The sequence below is a fragment of the Oncorhynchus masou genome, chromosome 17 (assembly GCF_036934945.1).
Source record: "Oncorhynchus masou masou isolate Uvic2021 chromosome 17, UVic_Omas_1.1, whole genome shotgun sequence".
Taxonomy (NCBI): Eukaryota; Metazoa; Chordata; class Actinopteri; order Salmoniformes; family Salmonidae; genus Oncorhynchus; species Oncorhynchus masou.
In genome coordinates, this window is record NC_088228.1 from 683,603 (window position 1) to 703,853 (window position 20,251).

Consider the following 20,251-nt stretch of genomic DNA (forward strand, 5'->3'; position numbering starts at 1 on the left):
CTCATATTATATGTTATTACACTCATATTACTCATATTACATGTTATTACACTCCTATTACTACTATTACTCCTATTACATGTTATTACACTCATATTACTCTTATTACATGTTATTACACTCATATTACTCATATTACATGTTATTACACTCCTATTGCCCCTACTACTCCTATTACATGTTATTACATTCCTATTACCCCCTATTACTCCTATTACATGTTATAACACTCCTATTACATGTTATTACACTCCTATTACCGCTATTATATGTTATTACATGTTACAACACTTCTGTTATTACTATTACATTTTATTACATGTTATTACACTCATATTACTCCTATGACATATTTATGACATTTCAAGAATGTCTCACCTCCAGTCGTCTTTAGACAGGTTGTATAGTATGTTGATCTCATCATCGTCCTGTAGGAGGCGGTATGCTGCGCTGACATGGTGGCTCTCGAGGACAGACTGGTCGTTGTACAGGATCGCTGTGTCTGATCTGGAGACACGTTCATAGTGTCACCCGACATATTTTCTTCCATTGAGAAACACTGAATTACTATTATATTTAACTCTGTGTGGTGTTCATCGTCTCTTTCTAATCAGGTACCTATTCAGACCTGGAATGGACCCGTCAGATGGTCTGGATCTGTTATATCAGTCATCTATTACCTGGTCTGGATCTGTTATATCAGTCATCTATTACCTGGTCTGGATCTGTTAGATCAGTCATCTATTACCTGGTCTGGATCTGTTAGATCAGTCATCTATTACCTGGTCTGGATCTGTTATATCAGTCATCTATTACCTGATCTGGATATGTTATATCAGTCATCTATTACCTGGTCTGGATCTGTTATATCAGTCATCTATTACCTGGTCTGGATCTGTTATATCAGTCATCTATTACCTGGTCTGGTTCTGTTATATTAGTCATCTATTACCTGGTCTGGATCTGTTAGATCAGCAATCTATTACCAACAATCTATTACCTAGTCTGGATCTGTTAGATCAGTCATCTATTACCTGGTCTGGATCTGTTAGATCAGTCATCTATTACATGATCTGGATATGTTATATCAGTCATCTATTACCTGGTCTGGATCTGTTAGATCAGTCATCTATTACCTGGTCTGGATCTGTTAGATCAGTCATCTATTACCTGGTCTGGATCTGTTAGATTACTCATCTATTACCTGGTTTGGATCTGTTAGATCAGCAATCTATTACCAACAATCTATTACCTAGTCTGGATCTGTTAGATCAGTCATCTATTACCTGGTCTGGATCTGTTAGATCAGCAATCTATTACCAACAATCTATTACCTAGTCTGGATCTGTTAGATCAGTCATGTATTACCTGGTCTGGATCTGTTAGATCAGTCATCTATTACCTGGTCTGGATGTGGAAATTGTTGGTGGTTCCAGTGTGTTCGTAGTCGTGAACCGCTGCTGCAAAGATCATCGCAAAGATCTCTAGCTCTGTCAACCAATGCTGCGCCCGACACCGTACAAAGAGACCATAAAGAAAGAATAGAAAGGGAGAAGAGGGTGTGGAAATGACAAACGGAACAGTTGAACATTACATCCTGTTCTATCAGTCTCCTGTTCTATCAGTCTCCTCTTCTATCAGTCTCTCAGCCAGTTGAACATTACGTTCTGTTCTATCAGTCTCCTGTTCTATCAGTCTCCTCTTCTATCAGTCTCTCAGCCAGTTGAACATTACATCCTGTTCTATCAGTCTCCTGTTCTATCAGTCTCCTCTTCTATCAGTCTCTCAGCCAGTTGAACATTACATCCTGTTCTATCAGTCTCCTGTTCTATCAGTCTCCTCTTCTATCAGTCTCTCAGCCAGTTGAACATTACGTTCTGTTCTATCAGTCTCCTGTTCTATCAGTCTCCTGTTCTATCAGTCTCCTGTGCTATCAGTCTCCTGTTCTATCAGTCTCCTGTTCAATCAGGCTCCTGTTCTATCAGTCTCCTGTGCTATCAGTCTCCTGTTCTATCAGTCTCCTGTTCTATCAGTCTCCTGTTCTATCAGTCTCCTGTTCTATCAGTCTCCTGTTCTATCAGTCTCCTGTTCTATCAGTCTCCTGTTCTATCAGTCTCCTGTTCTATCAGTCTCCTGTTCTATCAGTCTCCTGTTCTATCAGTCTCCTGTTCTATCAGTCTCCTGTTCTATCAGTCTCCTGTGCTATCAGTCTCCTGTTCTATCAGTCTCCTGTTCTATCAGTCTCCTGTTCTATCAGTCTCCTGTTCTATCAGTCTCCTGTTCTATCAGTCTCCTGTGCTATCAGTCTCCTGTTCTATCAGTCTCCTGTTCTATCAATCTCCTGTTCTATCAGTCTCCTGTTCTATCAGTCTCCTGTTCTATCAGTCTCCTGTGCTATCAGTCTCCTGTTCTATCAGGCTCCTGTTCTATCAGTCTCCTGTGCTATCAGTCTCCTGTGCTATCAGTCTCCTGTTCCATCAGTCTCCTGTGCTATCAGTCTCCTGTTCTATCAGGCTCCTGTTCTATCAGTCTCTCAGTCAGTTGGACATAATATCCTGTTCAATCAGTCTCCTGTTCTATCAGTCTCCTGTTCTATCAGTCTCCTGTTCTATCAGTCTCCTGTTCTATCAGTCTCCTGTTCTATCAGTCTCCTGTTATATCAGTCTCTCAGTCAGTTGGACATAATATCCTGTTCTATCAGTCTCCTGTTCTATCAGTCTCCTGTTCAATCAGTCTCCTGTTCAATCAGTCTCCTGTTATATCAGTCTTCTGTTCTATCAGTCTCCTGTTCTACCAGTCTCCTGTTCTATCAGTCTCCTGTTCTATCAGTCTCCTGTTCTACCAGTCTCCTGTTCTATCAGTCTCCTGTTCTATCAGTCTCCTGTTCTATCAGTCTCCTGTTCTATCAGTCTCCTGTTCTATCAGTCTCCTGTTCTATCAGTCTCCTGTTCTATCAGTCTCCTGTTCTATCAGTCTCCTGTTCTATCAGTCTCCTGTTCTATCAGTCTCCTGTTCTATCAGTCTCCTGTTCTATCAGTCTCCTGTTCTATCAGTCTCCTGTTCTATCAGTCTCCTGTTCTATCAGTCTCCTGTTCTATCAGTCTCCTGTTATATCAGTCTTCTGTTCTATCAGTCTCCTGTTCTACCAGTCTCCTGTTCTATCAGTCTCCTGTTCTATCAGTCTCCTGTTCTACCAGTCTCCTGTTCTATCAGTCTCCTGTTCTATCAGTCTCCTGTTCTATCAGTCTCCTGTTCTATCAGTCTCCTGTTCTATCAGTCTCCTGTTCTATCAGGCTCCTGTTCTATCAGTCTCCTGTTCTATCAGTCTCCTGTTCTATCAGTCTCCTGTTCTATCAGTCTCCTGTTCTATCAGTCTCCTGTTCTATCAGTCTCCTGTTCTATCAGCCTCTTAGTCAGTTGAACATTATATTCTGCATTCTGTATATTCTGTTCTATCAGTCTCCTATTATATAAGTCTCCTGTCTCATGTCACTTGGGTACACTGCAGCATTCACCGAGAGGCTCTTGCTGCCAAGGGAATGGCTGACAGCTTGAAAGACGTTTTTGACACTACAGTGAAAATGGTTAACTTTGTTATAGCAAGGCCAGAGAACCCTTGTATATTTCATGCATTTTTTATTTAACTAGGCAAGTCAGTTAAGAACAAATTCTTATTTTCAATGATGGCCTAGGAACAGTGGGTTAACTGACTGTTCAGGGGCAGAACAACAGATTTGTACCTTGTCAGCTCGGGGATTTGAACTTGCAACCTTCTGGTTACTGCCCCTCCCTTTTATGCTGCTGCTACTCTGTTATTACCTAGTCAATTTAATAAATCTCCCTACATGTACATACTACCACAATTACTTTGACTAACCTGTGCACCCGCATATTGACTCTGTACTGGTACACCCTGTATATAGCCTCCACATTGACTCTGTACTGGTACACCCTGTATATAGTCTCCACATTGGCTCTGTACCGGTACCCCCTGTATATAGCCTCCACATTGACTCTGTACCAGTACCCCTGTATATAGCCTCCACATTGACTCTGTACTGGTACCCCCTATATATAGCCTCCACATTGACTCTGTACTGGTACCCCCTGTATATAGCCTCCACGTTGACTCTGTACCGGTACCCCCTGTATATAGTCTCCACATTGACTCTGTACCGGTACACCCTGTATATAACCTCCACATTGACTCTGTGCCGGTACCCCCTGTATATAACCTCCACATTGACTCTGTACTGGTACCCCCTGTATATAGCCTCCACATTGACTCTGTGCCGGTACCCCCTGTATATAGCCTCCACATTGACTCTGTGCCGGTACCCCCTGTATATAACCTCCACATTGACTCTGTACCAGTACCCCTGTATATAGCCTCCACACTGACTTTGTACCGGAACCCCCTGTATATAGCCTCCACACTGACTCTGTACCGGTACCCCCTATATATAGTCTCCACATTGACTCTGTACCGGTAACCCTGTATATAACCTCTACATTGACTCTGTACTGGTACCCCCTGTATATAGCATCCACATTGACTCTGTACTGGTACCCCCTGTATATAGCCTCCACATTGACTCTGTACTGGTACCCCCTGTATATAGCCTCCACATTGACTCTGTACCAGTACCCCCTATATATAGTCTCCACATTGACTCTGTACCGGTAACCCTGTATATAACCTCTACATTGACTCTGTACCGGTACCCCCTGTATATAGCCTCCACATTGACTCTGTACTGGTACCCCCTATATATAGTCTCCACATTGACTCTGTACCGGTACGCCCTGTATATAGCCTCCACATTGACTCTGTACTGGTACCCCCTGTATATAGTCTCCACATTGACTCTGTACCGGTACCCCCTGTATATAGTCTCCACGTTGACTCTGTACCGGTACCCCCTGTATATAGTCTCCACATTGACTCTGTACCGGTACCCCCTGTATATAACCTCCACATTGACTCTGTACCGGTACACCCTGTATATAGCCTCCACATTGACTCTGTACCAGTACCCCCTATATATAGTCTCCACATTGACTCTGTACCGGTACGCCCTGTATATAGCCTCCACATTGACTCTGTACCGTAACACCCTGTATATAGCCTCCACATTGACTCTGTACCGGTACCCCCTGTATATAGTCTCCACGTTGACTCTGCACCGGTACCCCCTGTATATAGTCTCCACATTTACTCTGTACCAGTACCCCCTGTATATAGTCTCCACGTTGACTCTGCACCGGTACCCCCTGTATATAGTCTCCACATTTACTCTGTATCAGTACCCCCTGTATATAGTCTCCACGTTGACTCTGCACCGGTACCCCCTGTATATAGTCTCCACATTTACTCTGTACCAGTACCCACTGTATATAGCCTCCACATTGACTCTGCACCGGTACCCCCTGTATATAGCCTCCACATTGACTCTGTACCGGTACCCCCTGTATATAGTCTCCACGTTGACTCTGCACCAGTACCCCCTGTATATAGCCTCCACATTGACTCTGTGCCGGTACCCCTGTATATAGCCTCCACATTGACTCTGTGCCGGTACCCCTGTATATAACCTCCACATTGACTCTGTACCGGTACCCCCTGTATATAACCTCCACATTGACTCTGTACCAGTACCCCTGTATATAGCCTCCACACTGACTTTGTACCGGAACCCCCTGTATATAGCCTCCACACTGACTCTGTACCGGTACCCACTATATATAGTCTCCACATTGACTCTGTACCGGTAACCCTGTATATAACCTCTACATTGACTCTGTACTGGTACCCCCTGTATATAGCCTCCACATTGACTCTGTACTGGTACCCCCTGTATATAGCCTCTACATTGACTCTGTACTGGTACCCCCTGTATATAGCCTCCACATTGACTCTTTACCAATACCCCCTATATATAGTCTCCACATTGACTCTGTACCGGTACGCCCTGTATATAGCCTCCACATTGACTCTGCACCGGTAACCCTGTATATAACCTCTACGTTGACTCTGTACCGGTACCCCCTGTATATAGCCTCCACATTGACTCTGTACTGGTACCCCCTATATATAGTCTCCACATTGACTCTGTACCGGTACGCCCTGTATATAGCCTCCACATTGACTCTGTACTGGTACCCCTGTATATAGTCTCCACATTGACTCTGTACCGGTACCCCTGTATATAGTCTCCACGTTGACTCTGTACCGGTACCCCCTGTATATAGTCTCCACATTGACTCTGTACCGGTACCCCCTGTATATAACCTCCACATTGACTCTGTACCGGTACACCCTGTATATAGCCTCCACATTGACTCTGTACCAGTACCCCCTATATATAGTCTCCACATTGACTCTGTACCGGTACGCCCTGTATATAGCCTCCACATTGACTCTGTACCGTAACACCCTGTATATAGCCTCCACATTGACTCTGTACCGGTACCCCCTGTATATAGTCTCCACGTTGACTCTGCACCGGTACCCCCTGTATATAGTCTCCACATTTACTCTGTACCAGTACCCCCTGTATATAGTCTCCACGTTGACTCTGCACCGGTACCCCCTGTATATAGTCTCCACATTTACTCTGTACCAGTACCCCCTGTATATAGTCTCCACGTTGACTCTGCACCGGTACCCCCTGTATATAGTCTCCACATTTACTCTGTACCAGTACCCCCTGTATATAGTCTCCACGTTGACTCTGCACCGGTACCCCTGTATATAGTCTCCACATTTACTCTGTATCAGTACCCCTGTATATAGTCTCCACGTTGACTCTGCACCGGTACCCCCTGTATATAGTCTCCACATTTACTCTGTACCAGTACCCACTGTATATAGCCTCCACATTGACTCTGCACCGGTACCCCCTGTATATAGCCTCCACATTGACTCTGTACCGGTACCCCCTGTATATAGTCTCCACGTTGACTCTGCACCAGTACCCCCTGTATATAGCCTCCACATTGACTCTGTGCCGGTACCCCCTGTATATAGCCTCCACATTGACTCTGTGCCGGTACCCCCTGTATATAACCTCCACATTGACTCTGTACCGGTACCCACTATATATAGTCTCCACATTGACTCTGTACCGGTAACCCTGTATATAACCTCTACATTGACTCTGTACTGGTACCCCCTGTATATAGCCTCCACATTGACTCTGTACTGGTACCCCCTGTATATAGCCTCCACATTGACTCTGTACTGGTACCCCCTGTATATAGCCTCCACATTGACTCTTTACCAATACCCCCTATATATAGTCTCCACATTGACTCTGTACCGGTACGCCCTGTATATAGCCTCCACATTGACTCTGCACCGGTAACCCTGTATATAACCTCTACATTGACTCTGTACCGGTACCCCCTGTATATAGCCTCCACATTGACTCTGTACTGGTACCCCCTATATATAGTCTCCACATTGACTCTGTACCGGTACGCCCTGTATATAGCCTCCACATTGACTCTGTACTGGTACCCCTGTATATAGTCTCCACATTGACTCTGTACCGGTACCCCCTGTATATAGTCTCCACGTTGACTCTGTACCGGTACCCCCTGTATATAGTCTCCACATTGACTCTGTACCGGTACCCCTGTATATAACCTCCACATTGACTCTGTACCGGTACACCCTGTATATAGCCTCCACATTGACTCTGTACCAGTACCCCTATATATAGTCTCCACATTGACTCTGTACCGGTACGCCCTGTATATAGCCTCCACATTGACTCTGTACCGTAACACCCTGTATATAGCCTCCACATTGACTCTGTACCGGTACCCCCTGTATATAGTCTCCACGTTGACTCTGCACCGGTACCCCCTGTATATAGTCTCCACATTTACTCTGTACCAGTACCCCCTGTATATAGTCTCCACGTTGACTCTGCACCGGTACCCCCTGTATATAGTCTCCACATTTACTCTGTACCAGTACCCCCTGTATATAGTCTCCACGTTGACTCTGCACCGGTACCCCCTGTATATAGTCTCCACATTTACTCTGTACCAGTACCCACTGTATATAGCCTCCACATTGACTCTGCACCGGTACCCCCTGTATATAGCCTCCACATTGACTCTGTACCGGTACCCCCTGTATATAGTCTCCACGTTGACTCTGCACCAGTACCCCCTGTATATAGCCTCCACATTGACTCTGCACCGGTACCCCCTGTATATAGCCTCCACATTGACTCTGTACCGGTACCCCCTGTATATAGTCTCCACGTTGACTCTGCACCGGTACCCCCTGTATATAGTCTCCATGTTGACTCTGCACCAGTACCCCCTGTATATAGCCTCCACATTCACCCTGTATATTGCCTTATTATTGTTATTTATTGCTGCTCTTTAGTTATTTGTTATTCTTATATCTAACTTTTTTGGGGTATTTCATTAAAACTGCAACGTTGGTTAAGGTGTCCGTGTGTGTGTGTGTGTGTGTGTGTGTGTGTGTGTGTGTGTGTGTGTGTGTGTGTGTGTGTGTGTGTGTGTGTGTGTGTGTCGGTGTGTGTGTGTGTGTGTGTGTGTGTGTGTGTGTGTGTGTGTGTGTGTGTGTGTGTGTGTGTGTGTGTGTGTTTGTCTGTGTGTGTGTGTGTGTGTGTGTGTGTGTGTGTGTGTGTGTGTGTGTGTGTGTGTGTGTGTGTGTGTGTGTGTCGGTGTGTGTGTGTGTGTGTGTGTGTGTCGGTGTGTGTGTGTGTGTGTGTGTGTGTGTGTGTGTGTGTGTGTGTGTGTGTGTGTGTGTGTGTCGGTGTGTGTGTGTGTGTCGGTGTGTGTGTCGGTGTGTGTGTGTGTGTGTGTGTGTGTGTGTGTGTGTGTGTGTGTGTGTGTGTGTGTGTGTGTGTATCTCACCACGATGCCAGTCTTCAGCAGTAGGTAGTGTATTGTCTGTGTGACGTCTGCAGCATGCATCAGGTTATGGTAGGGGTTGTTGTGTTTACCATAGCCCACCTCCAGAGCTTCTACGAACGAGAACACCGCTGACACCGGGATCTGAGTAGAGGACACACACACGCACACAATCACGCCATACACACACACACACGCCACACACACACACACACACACACACACACACACACACACACACACACCACACACACACACACAAACACACACACCATACACACACACACGCCATACACACACACACACACACACACACACACACACACACACACACACACACACACACACACACACACACACACACACACACGCCATACACACACACACACAAACACACACACACACACACGCCATACACACACACACAAACACACACGCCATACACACACAAACACACATACATACACACACACATAGATGAGAAACAGTAGCGATGAAAGGACATACTGCTGGAGCTCTGCAGGAAAGAAGGAACGGGGGGACAAATGACTTGTTTTATTTAGGTCCAATGCAAGAGTACAGCGTTATTTCCTGTGTTTGTAGTTGGGTCAGTTAGAGAACATAAAACAGAAGGGTGACATTTTGAACAATCATTCAAAACGTATATGATCCCATGTGCTTTCCAGATACTGCAACTCGCATTGTACCTTGAATCTGCTGATGAGGTCGTATCTGGTCAGTAGTTCAAAGAAGATGAACTTGAGGGCGTGGTCTCCACTGGCCTCATTCAGAGCAAACACATCAAACGACCACTTATCAACGTGCTGCAGGGAGCATTATAAAGACACAATATTAACAACAGGAGAGACACTAACTAACTGCTGGCCTCATTCAGCGCTAGACAGACAGACAGACAGACAGACAGACAGACAGACAACATTTTAATGTGTTGGGAGGAGACAGAAGGACAGACAGACAACATATTAATGTGATGGGAGGAGACAGAAGGACAGACAGACAGACAACATATTAATGTGATGGGAGGAGACAGAAGGACAGACAGACAACATATTAATGTGATGGGAGGAGACAGAAGGACAGACAGACAGACAACATATTAACGTGATGGGAGGAGACAGAAGGACAGAGAGCGGTTTGTTTTGTCATTAAGACTAGTTTCTTTCTCTAAGTAGGCTCTGTTTAATATTCTGCACTGTGTATGTGTTACCTTCAGTACTGCTACAACTGTAGCAGGAGAGCTCACTCCCACCATGCTAGAGGTACGTCTGTACATCCTAGGACAGAGAGAAACACATCAACACAACCTGACACACCAGTCCCTGAGTGGCCATCAACACAACCTGACACACCAGTCCCTGAGTGGCCATCAACACAACCTGACACACCAGTCCCTGAGTGGCCATCAACACAACCTGACACACCAGTCCCTGAGTGGCCATCAACACAACCTGACACACCAGTCCCTGAGTGGCCATCAACACAACCTGACACACCAGTCCCTGAGTGGCCATCAACACAACCTGACACACCAGTCCCTGAGTGGCCATCAATACAACCTGACACACCAGTCCCTGAATGGCCATCAACACAACCTGACACACCAGTCCCTGAGTGGCCATCAACACAACCTGACACACCAGTCCCTGAGTGGCCATCAACACAACCTGACACACCAGTCCCTGAGTGGCCATCAACACAACCTGACACACCAGTCCCTGAGTGGCCATCAACACAACCTGACACACCAGTCCCTGAGTGGCCATCAACACAACCTGACACACCAGTCCCTGAGTGGCTATCTTTAATGGTGCTATGAAGTAAAGGACAAATAAACTGTTGTAGTCATTGACTAGAGAGGACAGATTACAGTGGGTCTGGTTTGGGAACACTTCACACTGACATGTATTAGAATGGAACTACATCTAGCATATACGAACATGATGGTGTGTGTGTGTGTGTGTGTGTGTGTGTGTGTGTGTGTGTGTGTGTGTGTGTGTGTGTGTGTGTGTGTGTGTGTGTGTGTGTGTGTGTGTGTGTGTGTGTGTGTGTGTGTGTGTTCTCCTGAGGGATGGTTCTAATCCAACCTAGTCAGGCGGTGATGAATGGACACACAGTACTGATATAGAGCTGACAGCTCGGTACACCCTGAGACAGTCTGAACACACAGTACTGATATAGAGCTGACAGCTCGGTACACCCTGAGACAGTCTGAGACACTATGTAGGGAATAAGGCTCTGGTCTATAGTCCACTATATAGGGAATAGTGTGTATAGTGTGTGTATATATATATACACTATTCCCTACATAGTACACTACCTTAGACCAGGCCCTATACCTTATATAGTGCACTACTTTAAACCAGGGCCCTATACCCTAAATAGTGCTCTACCTTAGACCAGGACCCTATACCCTACATAGTGCACTACTTTAGACCAGACTCACCAGAGCGCTATGGTCCCTGGTCAAAAGGAGTGCACTATGAATAGGGTGCCATTTGTGATGCTAGAGGATCTGGTGAGGTCTGCTCTATAAAAATACTACAGGGAAGCTAGAGGTTTGTGTAACTTCTCCTCACTGTGTGTATGTGTGTGTATGTGTAACTTCTCCTCACTGTGTGTATGTGTGTGTGTGTGTGTGTGTGTGTGTGTGTGTGTGTGTGTGTGTGTGTGTGTGTGTGTGTGTGTGTGTGTGTGTGTGTGTGTGTGTGTGTGTGTGTGTGTGTGTGTGTGTGTGTGTGTAATTTCTCCTCACTGTGTGTATGTGTGTGTATGTGTGAGTAAGTTTACCTCTCTACGAAGATACCAGCCTGCACAGCGTGTACGATGCTCCTGAAGCGTGGTTTCTCCTCGGTCTGCGGCAGCATCAAACCCATCTGACGGGTGAATGTAGAGGCCAACCAATCACGCACCTCTGAAGGCACATACTCTGATTGGATATCGCTGAGCTCTTCCTCTGTATCCACCAATATCCTGGAGGGAGAGAGGGAGGAGGGAGAGAGGGAAAGATGGAGGAGGGTGAAGGGCGGTTGACCTTTTTTATTTAACTTTTTACTCGTCAGATGATATGGTGATAGATCAATCTAGAGGGTTTCAGTCAGTCAGATGATATGGTGATAGATCCATCTAGAGGATTTCAGTCAGTCAGATGATATGGCGATAGATCCATCTAGAGGGTTTCAGTCAGTCAGTCATTCTGAATCCAGATGTTGGGTTTACTCTGAATATCCCACATGGACATTTCCTATGGCCGGATATGGACTCATTCAATATCCTGAGATATGTGACACCCTGTGTTCTCTCTTCATGTTGACAAATACTGACTGTATACATCGCATATCTGTGTTCTCTCAGCACATTCAAGATAGGAAGTTATATTGATTCCAGATAGATATGCCTTTCTTGGCTGAGCTCCATATCCAGATTTTAATACGCTACTTGATATGCTAGTGTAACGGATGTGAAACGGCTAGCTTAGTTAGCGGTGCGCGCTAAATAGCGTTTCAATCGGTGATGTCACTTGCTCTGAGACCTTGAAGTAGTAGTTCCCCTTGCTCTGCAAGGGCCGTGGCTTTTGTGGAGAGATGGGTAACGAAGCTTCGAGGGTGACTGTTGTTGATGTGTGCAGAGGGTCCCTGGTTCTCGCCCGGGTATGGGCGAGGGGACGGTTTAAAATTATACTGTTACAATAACAATAAGGACAATTTCTGAGTTTTCAGTGCATGCACAATAATTTGGCAAATATGAAATCCATATTTTTCTTTCATGCAGGTATAATTTTTGGATTCCGTCCAGATATCGTACATGGTATGGCCAGATATTGACACATTTGTCACGCCCTGACCGTAGAGATATGTTTATTCTCTATGTTTGGTTGGTCATGGTGTGACTCGGGTGGAAAACTCTTTGGTGTGATTCTCAATCAGGGACAGCTGTCTATCATTGTCTCTGATTGGGAATCATACTTGGGCAGCCTGTTCTGCCACCTTAGTTTTGTGGGATGTTGTTTTTGTACAGCTCTGTGTCGCCTACCGAACGTTACGTTTTGTTGTTTTTAGATACTCATTTTTAATAAAGACAAAATGTACGCCTACCACGTTGCACCTTGGTCCAATCATTTTGACGAGCGTAACAGAACATTCCACCAAAGACCAAGCAGCGTGGACAGGACGAGTGGGAGGAGATCCTAGACAGTAAAGCCTGGACGCAGGCTGGAGAATATCGCCGTCCAAAGAAGGAGATAGAGGCAGCAAAGGAGGAGCGGCGACGATATGAGGAGGCAGTCAATATTTGGGGATGGGGGCACACTGGGAGGTTGGCGGAGCTAACTCCCTGTGCTCACGGCAAGGAGCATGGTACTGGTCAGGCACCGTGTTATGCGGTAAAGCGGTCTCCAGTCCGGAGCCTGCAACGACGGTCTCCAGTCCGGAGCCTGCAGCGACGGTCTCCAGTCCGGAGCCTGCAGCGACGGTCTCCAGTCCGGAGCCTGCAACGACGGTCTCCAGTCCGGAACCGCCAGCGACGGTCTCCAGTCCGAAGCCGCAAGCAACGGTCCCCAGTCCGGGGCCTGCAACGAGGATCCCCAGTTTGAGGCCTGTGGCGAGGGTCCCCAGTCCGGGGCCTGCGGCGAGGGTCCCCAGTCCGGGGCCTGCGGCGAGGGTCCCTGCACCAGAGGCGCCACCAAAGTGGGGGGGAGCCAGAGGTGGAGCGGGTTCTGCGTCCTGCACCAGAGCCGCCACCAGGTTAGATGCCCACCCGGACCCTAGTGTCAGGTTTGCGGCCGGAGTCCGCACCTTCGGGGAGGGGGGTACTGTCACGCCCTGAACCTAGAGATCTTTTTATTCTCTATGTTTGGTTGGTCAGGGTGTGACTCGGGTGGGAAACTCTATGTACTTTTTTTCTTTGTTTTGGCCGGGTATGATTCTCAATCAGGGACAGCTGTCTATCGTTGTCTCTGATTGGGAATCATACTTAGGTAGCCTGTTCTGCCACCTTAGTTTTGTGGGAAGTTGTTCTTGTACAGCTCTGTGTCGCCTACCGAACGTTACGGTCGTTTTCCTTTTGTTGTTTTTAGGTGTTAATTTTTAATAAAGACAAAATGTACGCCTACCACGCTGCACATGGTCCGATCATTTCAACGATTTCAACGAGCGTAACATCATTAAATATGAGGCCTATTTGGATATCTTGTTTTCTCTATATGATGACAAATACTGACAGTAGATCTACATATTATATGTTCTCAACACATACAATGCATATGCTCTTGACTGAGATCCATATCAGGATCTTGATATGCATTTTTATATGCTGAATAAGGACCATTTATGATGCTTCTTTGAGTTTTGAGGACATGTGTCACGTCCTGACCTTAGTTCCTTTTTTATGTCTCTATGTTGGTTTGGTCAGGGCGAGTTGGTGTGGGCATTCTATGTGTTTTTTCTATGTTGTTATATTTCTATGTGTTTGGCCTGGTATGGTTCTCAATCAGAGGCAGCTGCCGATCGTTGTCTCTGATTGAGAATCATACTTAGGTAGCCTGTTTTCCCCATGTTGGTTGTGGGTGATTATTTTCCCTGTCTGTGTTTGGCCTGGTATGGTTCTCATTCAGAGGCAGCTGTCGGTCGTTGTCTCTGATTGAGAATCATACTTAGGTAGCCTGTTTTCCCCATGTTGGTTGTGGGTGATTATTTTCCCTCTCCGTGTTTGCGCCATACGGGACTGTGTCGGTTTCCATTTATTCTCTTATTCTTTTGTTTTCTGTGTTCAGTTATATTTCATTAAAATTATATTATGAACACGTACCACGCTGCGCATTGGTCCGATCCTTCCTACTCCTCCTCCTCCTCCTCAGTTACAACATGCTCAATAATTTGACAAATATTAAATCGATATCACTCTTTCATACACTAGCTATAATTTTTTGTATTCCCTCTGGATAAAGGCACAAGCAAACCGCAAGCTAAAAGCACTGTAACTGGTTGCTTAGCAACAATAATCATTTTATCTGCTGTGGAATTCCATTTTTTTTTATTTGGGCGCCACAAATGAGCGTGTAAATCGTGCGGTCAAACTGACGACTGGAGAAACAAATAAGTGAGAAGATGTTAAGAAAAAATCTCAAAGAATTTAACGCTAAAGTGAGTCGCTAATATGAGATGTCTAAGTGTTTCCGGTTCCGGGTTGGAGCGAGCGGTCGCATCTACACTTCGGTCCGCAGGTAGTATAACTTTTCATTACATTTCATTATAGTACAACGGTTTGATTTGTCTAATCTTAGCAATTTCTTCTTAGCTAGCTACATAGCCGTCTTTGTATCAAAGATAATTGCGTAATTATCGTATTTCGTCGTCCTAACGTAGTCTACACTGCTTTCTGCCCAGCAGCTAGCTAACGTCCACTAGCACAGCAGCTAGCTAACGTCCACTAGCACTGTAGAAACTATTACACTCAACGACTCGATTAGTGTAGTGTTAGCTAGCTACATAGTTGTCTTTGCTGTCTTCGTATCCAAGGTAATTGTGTAGTTTAGAGTGTGTAGACTTAGAGTGATTATCTTAATTTACCGAGGTTAGCTAGCCAGCTATTTGTCGTCCTTAACGTAGGAGTCACTGCTAGCTAGCTAGCCAACAGCTAGCCAACGTCTTCCGAATTGAACTTCAACAACCCGGTCAACATTCCGCCTCGCTCCACAGGTAGTATCACATTTTCATTTCACTTCATTACAGTACAACGGTTTGATTTGTTTGATCGTAGCTAGCTAGCTACATAGCCGTCTTTGTATCTAAGACAATTGTGTAGTCTGGAGCGATTTTCTAGGTTAGCTAGCCAGCTATTGTCGTTCTTTTAACGTAACGTTACGTAATCAACACTGCTAGCTAGCCAGCTAGCCCCCGAATAGCAGCACTGTAGAAACTATTACACTCAACGGAACGACTTGATTAGTGTAGTGTCAACAACGTAGCCACTGCCAGCTAGCCTACTCCAGCAGTACTGTATCATTTCAATCATTTTTAGTCAATAAGATTCTTGCTACGTAAGCTTAACGTTCTGAACATTCGATAAGTGTAGTCCACTTGTCATTCCAATCTCCTTTGCATTAGCGTAGCCTCTTCTGTAGCCTGTCAACTATGTGTCTATCTATCCCTGTTCTCTCCTCTCTGCACAGACCATACAAACGCTCCACACCGCGTGGCCGCGGCCACCCTAATCTGGTGGTCCCAGCGCGCACGACCCACGTGGAGTTCCAGGTCTCCGGTAGCCTCTGGAACTGCCGATCTGCGGCCAACAAGGCAGAGTTCATCTCAGCCTATGCCTCCCTCCAGTCCCTCGACTTCTTGGCACTGACGGAAACATGGATCACCACAGACAACACTGCTACTCCTACTGCTCTCTCTTCGTCCGCCCACGTGTTCTCGCACACCCCGAGAGCTTCTGGTCAGCGGGGTGGTGGCACCGGGATCCTCATCTCTCCCAAGTGGTCATTCTCTCTTTCTCCCCTTACCCATCTGTCTATCGCCTCCTTTGAATTCCATGCTGTCACAGTTACCAGCCCTTTCAAGCTTAACATCCTTATCATTTATCGCCCTCCAGGTTCCCTCGGAGAGTTCATCAATGAGCTTGATGCCTTGATAAGCTCCTTTCCTGAGGACGGCTCACCTCTCACAGTCCTGGGCGACTTTAACCTCCCCACGTCTACCTTTGACTCATTCCTCTCTGCCTCCTTCTTTCCACTCCTCTCCTCTTTTGACCTCACCCTCTCACGTTCCCCCCCTACTCACAAGGCAGGCAATACGCTCGACCTCATCTTTACTAGATGCTGTTCTTCCACTAACCTCATTGCAACTCCCCTCCAAGTCTCCGACCATTACCTTGTATCCTTTTCCCTCTCGCTCTCATCCAACACTTCCCACACTGCCCCTACTCGGATGGTATCGCGCCGTCCCAACCTTCGCTCTCTCTCCCCCGCTACTCTCTCCTCTTCCATCCTATCATCTCTTCCCTCTGCTCATACCTTCTCCAACCTATCTCCTGATTCTGCCTCCTCAACCCTCCTCTCTTCCCTTTCTGCATCCTTTGACTCTCTATGTCCCCTACCCTCCAGGCCGGCTCGGTCCTCCCCTCCCGCTCCGTGGCTCGACGACTCATTGCGAGCTCACAGAACAGTGCTCCGGGCAGCCGAGCGGAAATGGAGGAAAACTCGCCTCCCTGCGGACCTGGCATCCTTTCACTCCCTCCTCTCTACATTTTCCTCCTCTGTCTCTGCTGCTAAAGCCACTTTCTTCCACTCTAAATTCCAAGCATCTGCCTCTAACCCTAGGAAGCTCTTCGCCACCTTCTCCTCCCTCCTGAATCCTCCTCCCCCCCCTCCTCCTCCCTCTCTGCAGATGACTTCGTCAACCATTTTGAAAAGAAGGTCGACGACATCCGATCCTCGTTTGCTAAGTCAAACGACACCGCTGGTTCTGCTCACACTGCCCTACCCTGTGCTCTGACCTCTTTCTCCCTCTCTCTCCAGATGAAATCTCGCTTCTTGTGACGGCCGGCCGCCCAACAACCTGCCCGCTTGACCCTATCCCCTCCTCTCTTCTCCAGACCATTTCCGGAGACCTTCTCCCTTACCTCACCTCGCTCATCAACTCATCCCTGACCGCTGGCTACGTCCCTTCCGTCTTCAAGAGAGCGAGAGTTGCACCCCTTCTGAAAAAACCTACACTCGATCCCTCCGATGTCAACAACTACAGACCAGTATCCCTTCTTTCTTTTCTCTCCAAAACTCTTGAACGTGCCGTCCTTGGCCAGCTCTCCTGCTATCTCTCTCAGAATGACCTTCTTGATCCAAATCAGTCAGGTTTCAAGACTAGTCATTCAACTGAGACTGCTCTTCTCTGTATCACGGAGGCGCTCCGCACTGCTAAAGCTAACTCTCTCTTCTCTGCTCTCATCCTTCTAGACCTATCGGCTGCCTTCGACACTGTGAACCATCAGATCCTCCTCTCCACCCTCTCCGAGTTGGGCATCTCCGGTGCGGCCCACGCTTGGATTGCGTCCTACCTGACAGGTCGCTCCTACCAGGTGGCGTGGCGAGAATCTGTCTCCTCGCCACGCGCTCTCACCACTGGTGTCCCCCAGGGCTCTGTTCTAGGCCCTCTCCTATTCTCGCTATACACCAAGTCACTTGGCTCTGTCATAACCTCACATGGTCTCTCCTATCATTGCTATGCAGACGACACACAATTAATCTTCTCCTTTCCCCCTTCTGATGACCAGGTGGCGAATCGCATCTCTGCATGTCTGGCAGACATATCAGTGTGGATGACGGATCACCACCTCAAGCTGAACCTCGGCAAGACGGAGCTGCTCTTCCTCCCGGGGAAGGACTGCCCGTTCCATGATCTCGCCATCACGGTTGACAACTCCATTGTTTCCTCCTCCCAGAGCGCTAAGAACCTTGGCGTGATCCTGGACAACACCCTGTCGTTCTCAACTAACATCAAGGCGGTGGCCCGTTCCTGTAGGTTCATGCTCTACAACATCCGCAGAGTACGCCCCTGCCTCACACAGGAAGCGGCGCAGGTCCTAATCCAGGCACTTGTCATCTCCCGTCTGGATTACTGCAACTCGCTGTTGGCTGGGCTCCCTGCCTGGGCCATTAAACCCCTACAACTCATCCAGAACGCCGCAGCCCGTCTGGTGTTCAACCTTCCCAAGTTCTCTCACGTCACCCCGCTCCTCCGCTCTCTCCACTGGCTTCCAGTTGAAGATCGCATCCGCTACAAGACCATGGTGCTTGCCTACGGAGCTGTGAGGGGAACGGCACCGCAGTACCTCCAGGCTCTGATCAGGCCCTACACCCAAACAAGGGCACTGCGTTCATCCACCTCTGGCCTGCTCGCCTCCCTACCACTGAGGAAGTACAGTTCCCGCTCAGCCCAGTCAAAACTGTTCGCTGCTCTGGCCCCCCAATGGTGGAACAAACTCCCTCACGACGCCAGGACAGCGGAGTCAATCACCACCTTCCGGAGACACCTGAAACCCCACCTCTTCAAGGAATACCTAGGATAGGATAAAGCTATCCTTCTCACCCCCCCCTTAAATGATTTAGATGCACTATTGTAAAGTGGCTGTTCCACTGATGTCAGAAGGTGAATTCACCAATTTGTAAGTCGCTCTGGATAAGAGCGTCTGCTAAATGACTTAAATGTAAATGTAAATGTAAGTAACTAGACACAAAAACATTAGCTAATTTGGCCAGCAGCCAGTAGGGCTTGCTAGCTTGCTAGGCTTGATATGGGGGTAAAAGCTAAATGGTAGCTATCCGAGCTAGCTAAAGAAATTATGAAATTGCCTTTCCTACAGGGAAAAACATGTTTAGCCCCTATCAAGCCTCAAGGTGACAGCTAACGTTTTAAAAACGTTTAGGCATATTTTGTATTAGTGGTTAATATAAGTTAGCCAGCAACGTTTGTTTTCTGTTAAATAAATAAAACACCAGAAAAGAGGTGTTGTGATTGGAGCTCTAGATTGTCTACACTGCCTATTACTGAGTATGGTGCTGAAGGCTCAGATATGTTACCTTCAGTCAGTATGGTGCTGAAGGTTCAGATATGTCACCTTCAGTCAGTATGGTGCTGAAGGTTCAGATATGTCACCTTCAGTATGGTGCTGAAGGCTCAGATATGTTACCTTCAGCATGGTGCTGTAGGCTCAGATATGTCACCTTCAGTATGGTGCTGAAGGCTCAGATATGTCACCTTCAGTCAGTATGGTGCTGAAGGCTCAGATATGTTACCTTCAGTCAGTATGGTGCTGTAGGCTCAGATATGTTACCTTCAGTATGGTGCTGTAGGCTCAGATATGTTACCTTCAGTCAGTATGGTGCTGAAGGCTCAGATATGTTACCTTCAGTCAGTATGGTGCTGTAGGCTCAGATATGTCACCTTCAGTATGTTGCTGAAGGCTCAGATAAGTTACCTTCAGTCAGTATGGTGCTGAAGTCTCAGATATGTCACCTTCAGTATGGTGCTGAAGGCTCAGATATGTCACCTTCAGTATGTTGCTGAAGGCTCAGATAAGTTACCTTCAGTCAGTATGGTGCTGAAGGCTCAGATAAGTTACCTTCAGTATGGTGCTGAAGGCTCACATATGTCACCTTCAGTATGGTGCTGTAGGCTCAGATATGTTACCTTCAGTATGGTGCTGAAGGCTCAGATATGTCACCTTCAGTCAGTATGGTGCTGAAGGCTCAGATATGTTACCTTCAGTATGGTGCTGAAGGCTCAGATATGTTACCTTCAGTCAGTATGGTGTTGTAGGCTCAGATATGTTACCT

General features: G+C 46.8%; 1 protein-coding gene across 1 annotated transcript in view; it reads right to left on the reverse strand.

Annotated features, from left to right (window-relative positions):
- LOC135558295 (dual specificity calcium/calmodulin-dependent 3',5'-cyclic nucleotide phosphodiesterase 1A-like) overlaps nt 1–20,251 on the reverse strand; it is a 46,004-nt gene that overhangs the window by 15,146 nt on the left and 10,607 nt on the right. The window contains exons 3-8 of the mRNA XM_064992018.1: nt 11,710–11,892; nt 10,130–10,196; nt 9,609–9,725; nt 8,905–9,045; nt 1,403–1,503; nt 379–507 (exon numbers count right to left, since the gene is read on the reverse strand). Of these exons, the coding sequence (XP_064848090.1) occupies nt 379–507; nt 1,403–1,503; nt 8,905–9,045; nt 9,609–9,725; nt 10,130–10,196; nt 11,710–11,892 (738 nt within the window). The remainder of the gene's footprint in view (nt 1–378; nt 508–1,402; nt 1,504–8,904; nt 9,046–9,608; nt 9,726–10,129; nt 10,197–11,709; nt 11,893–20,251) is intronic.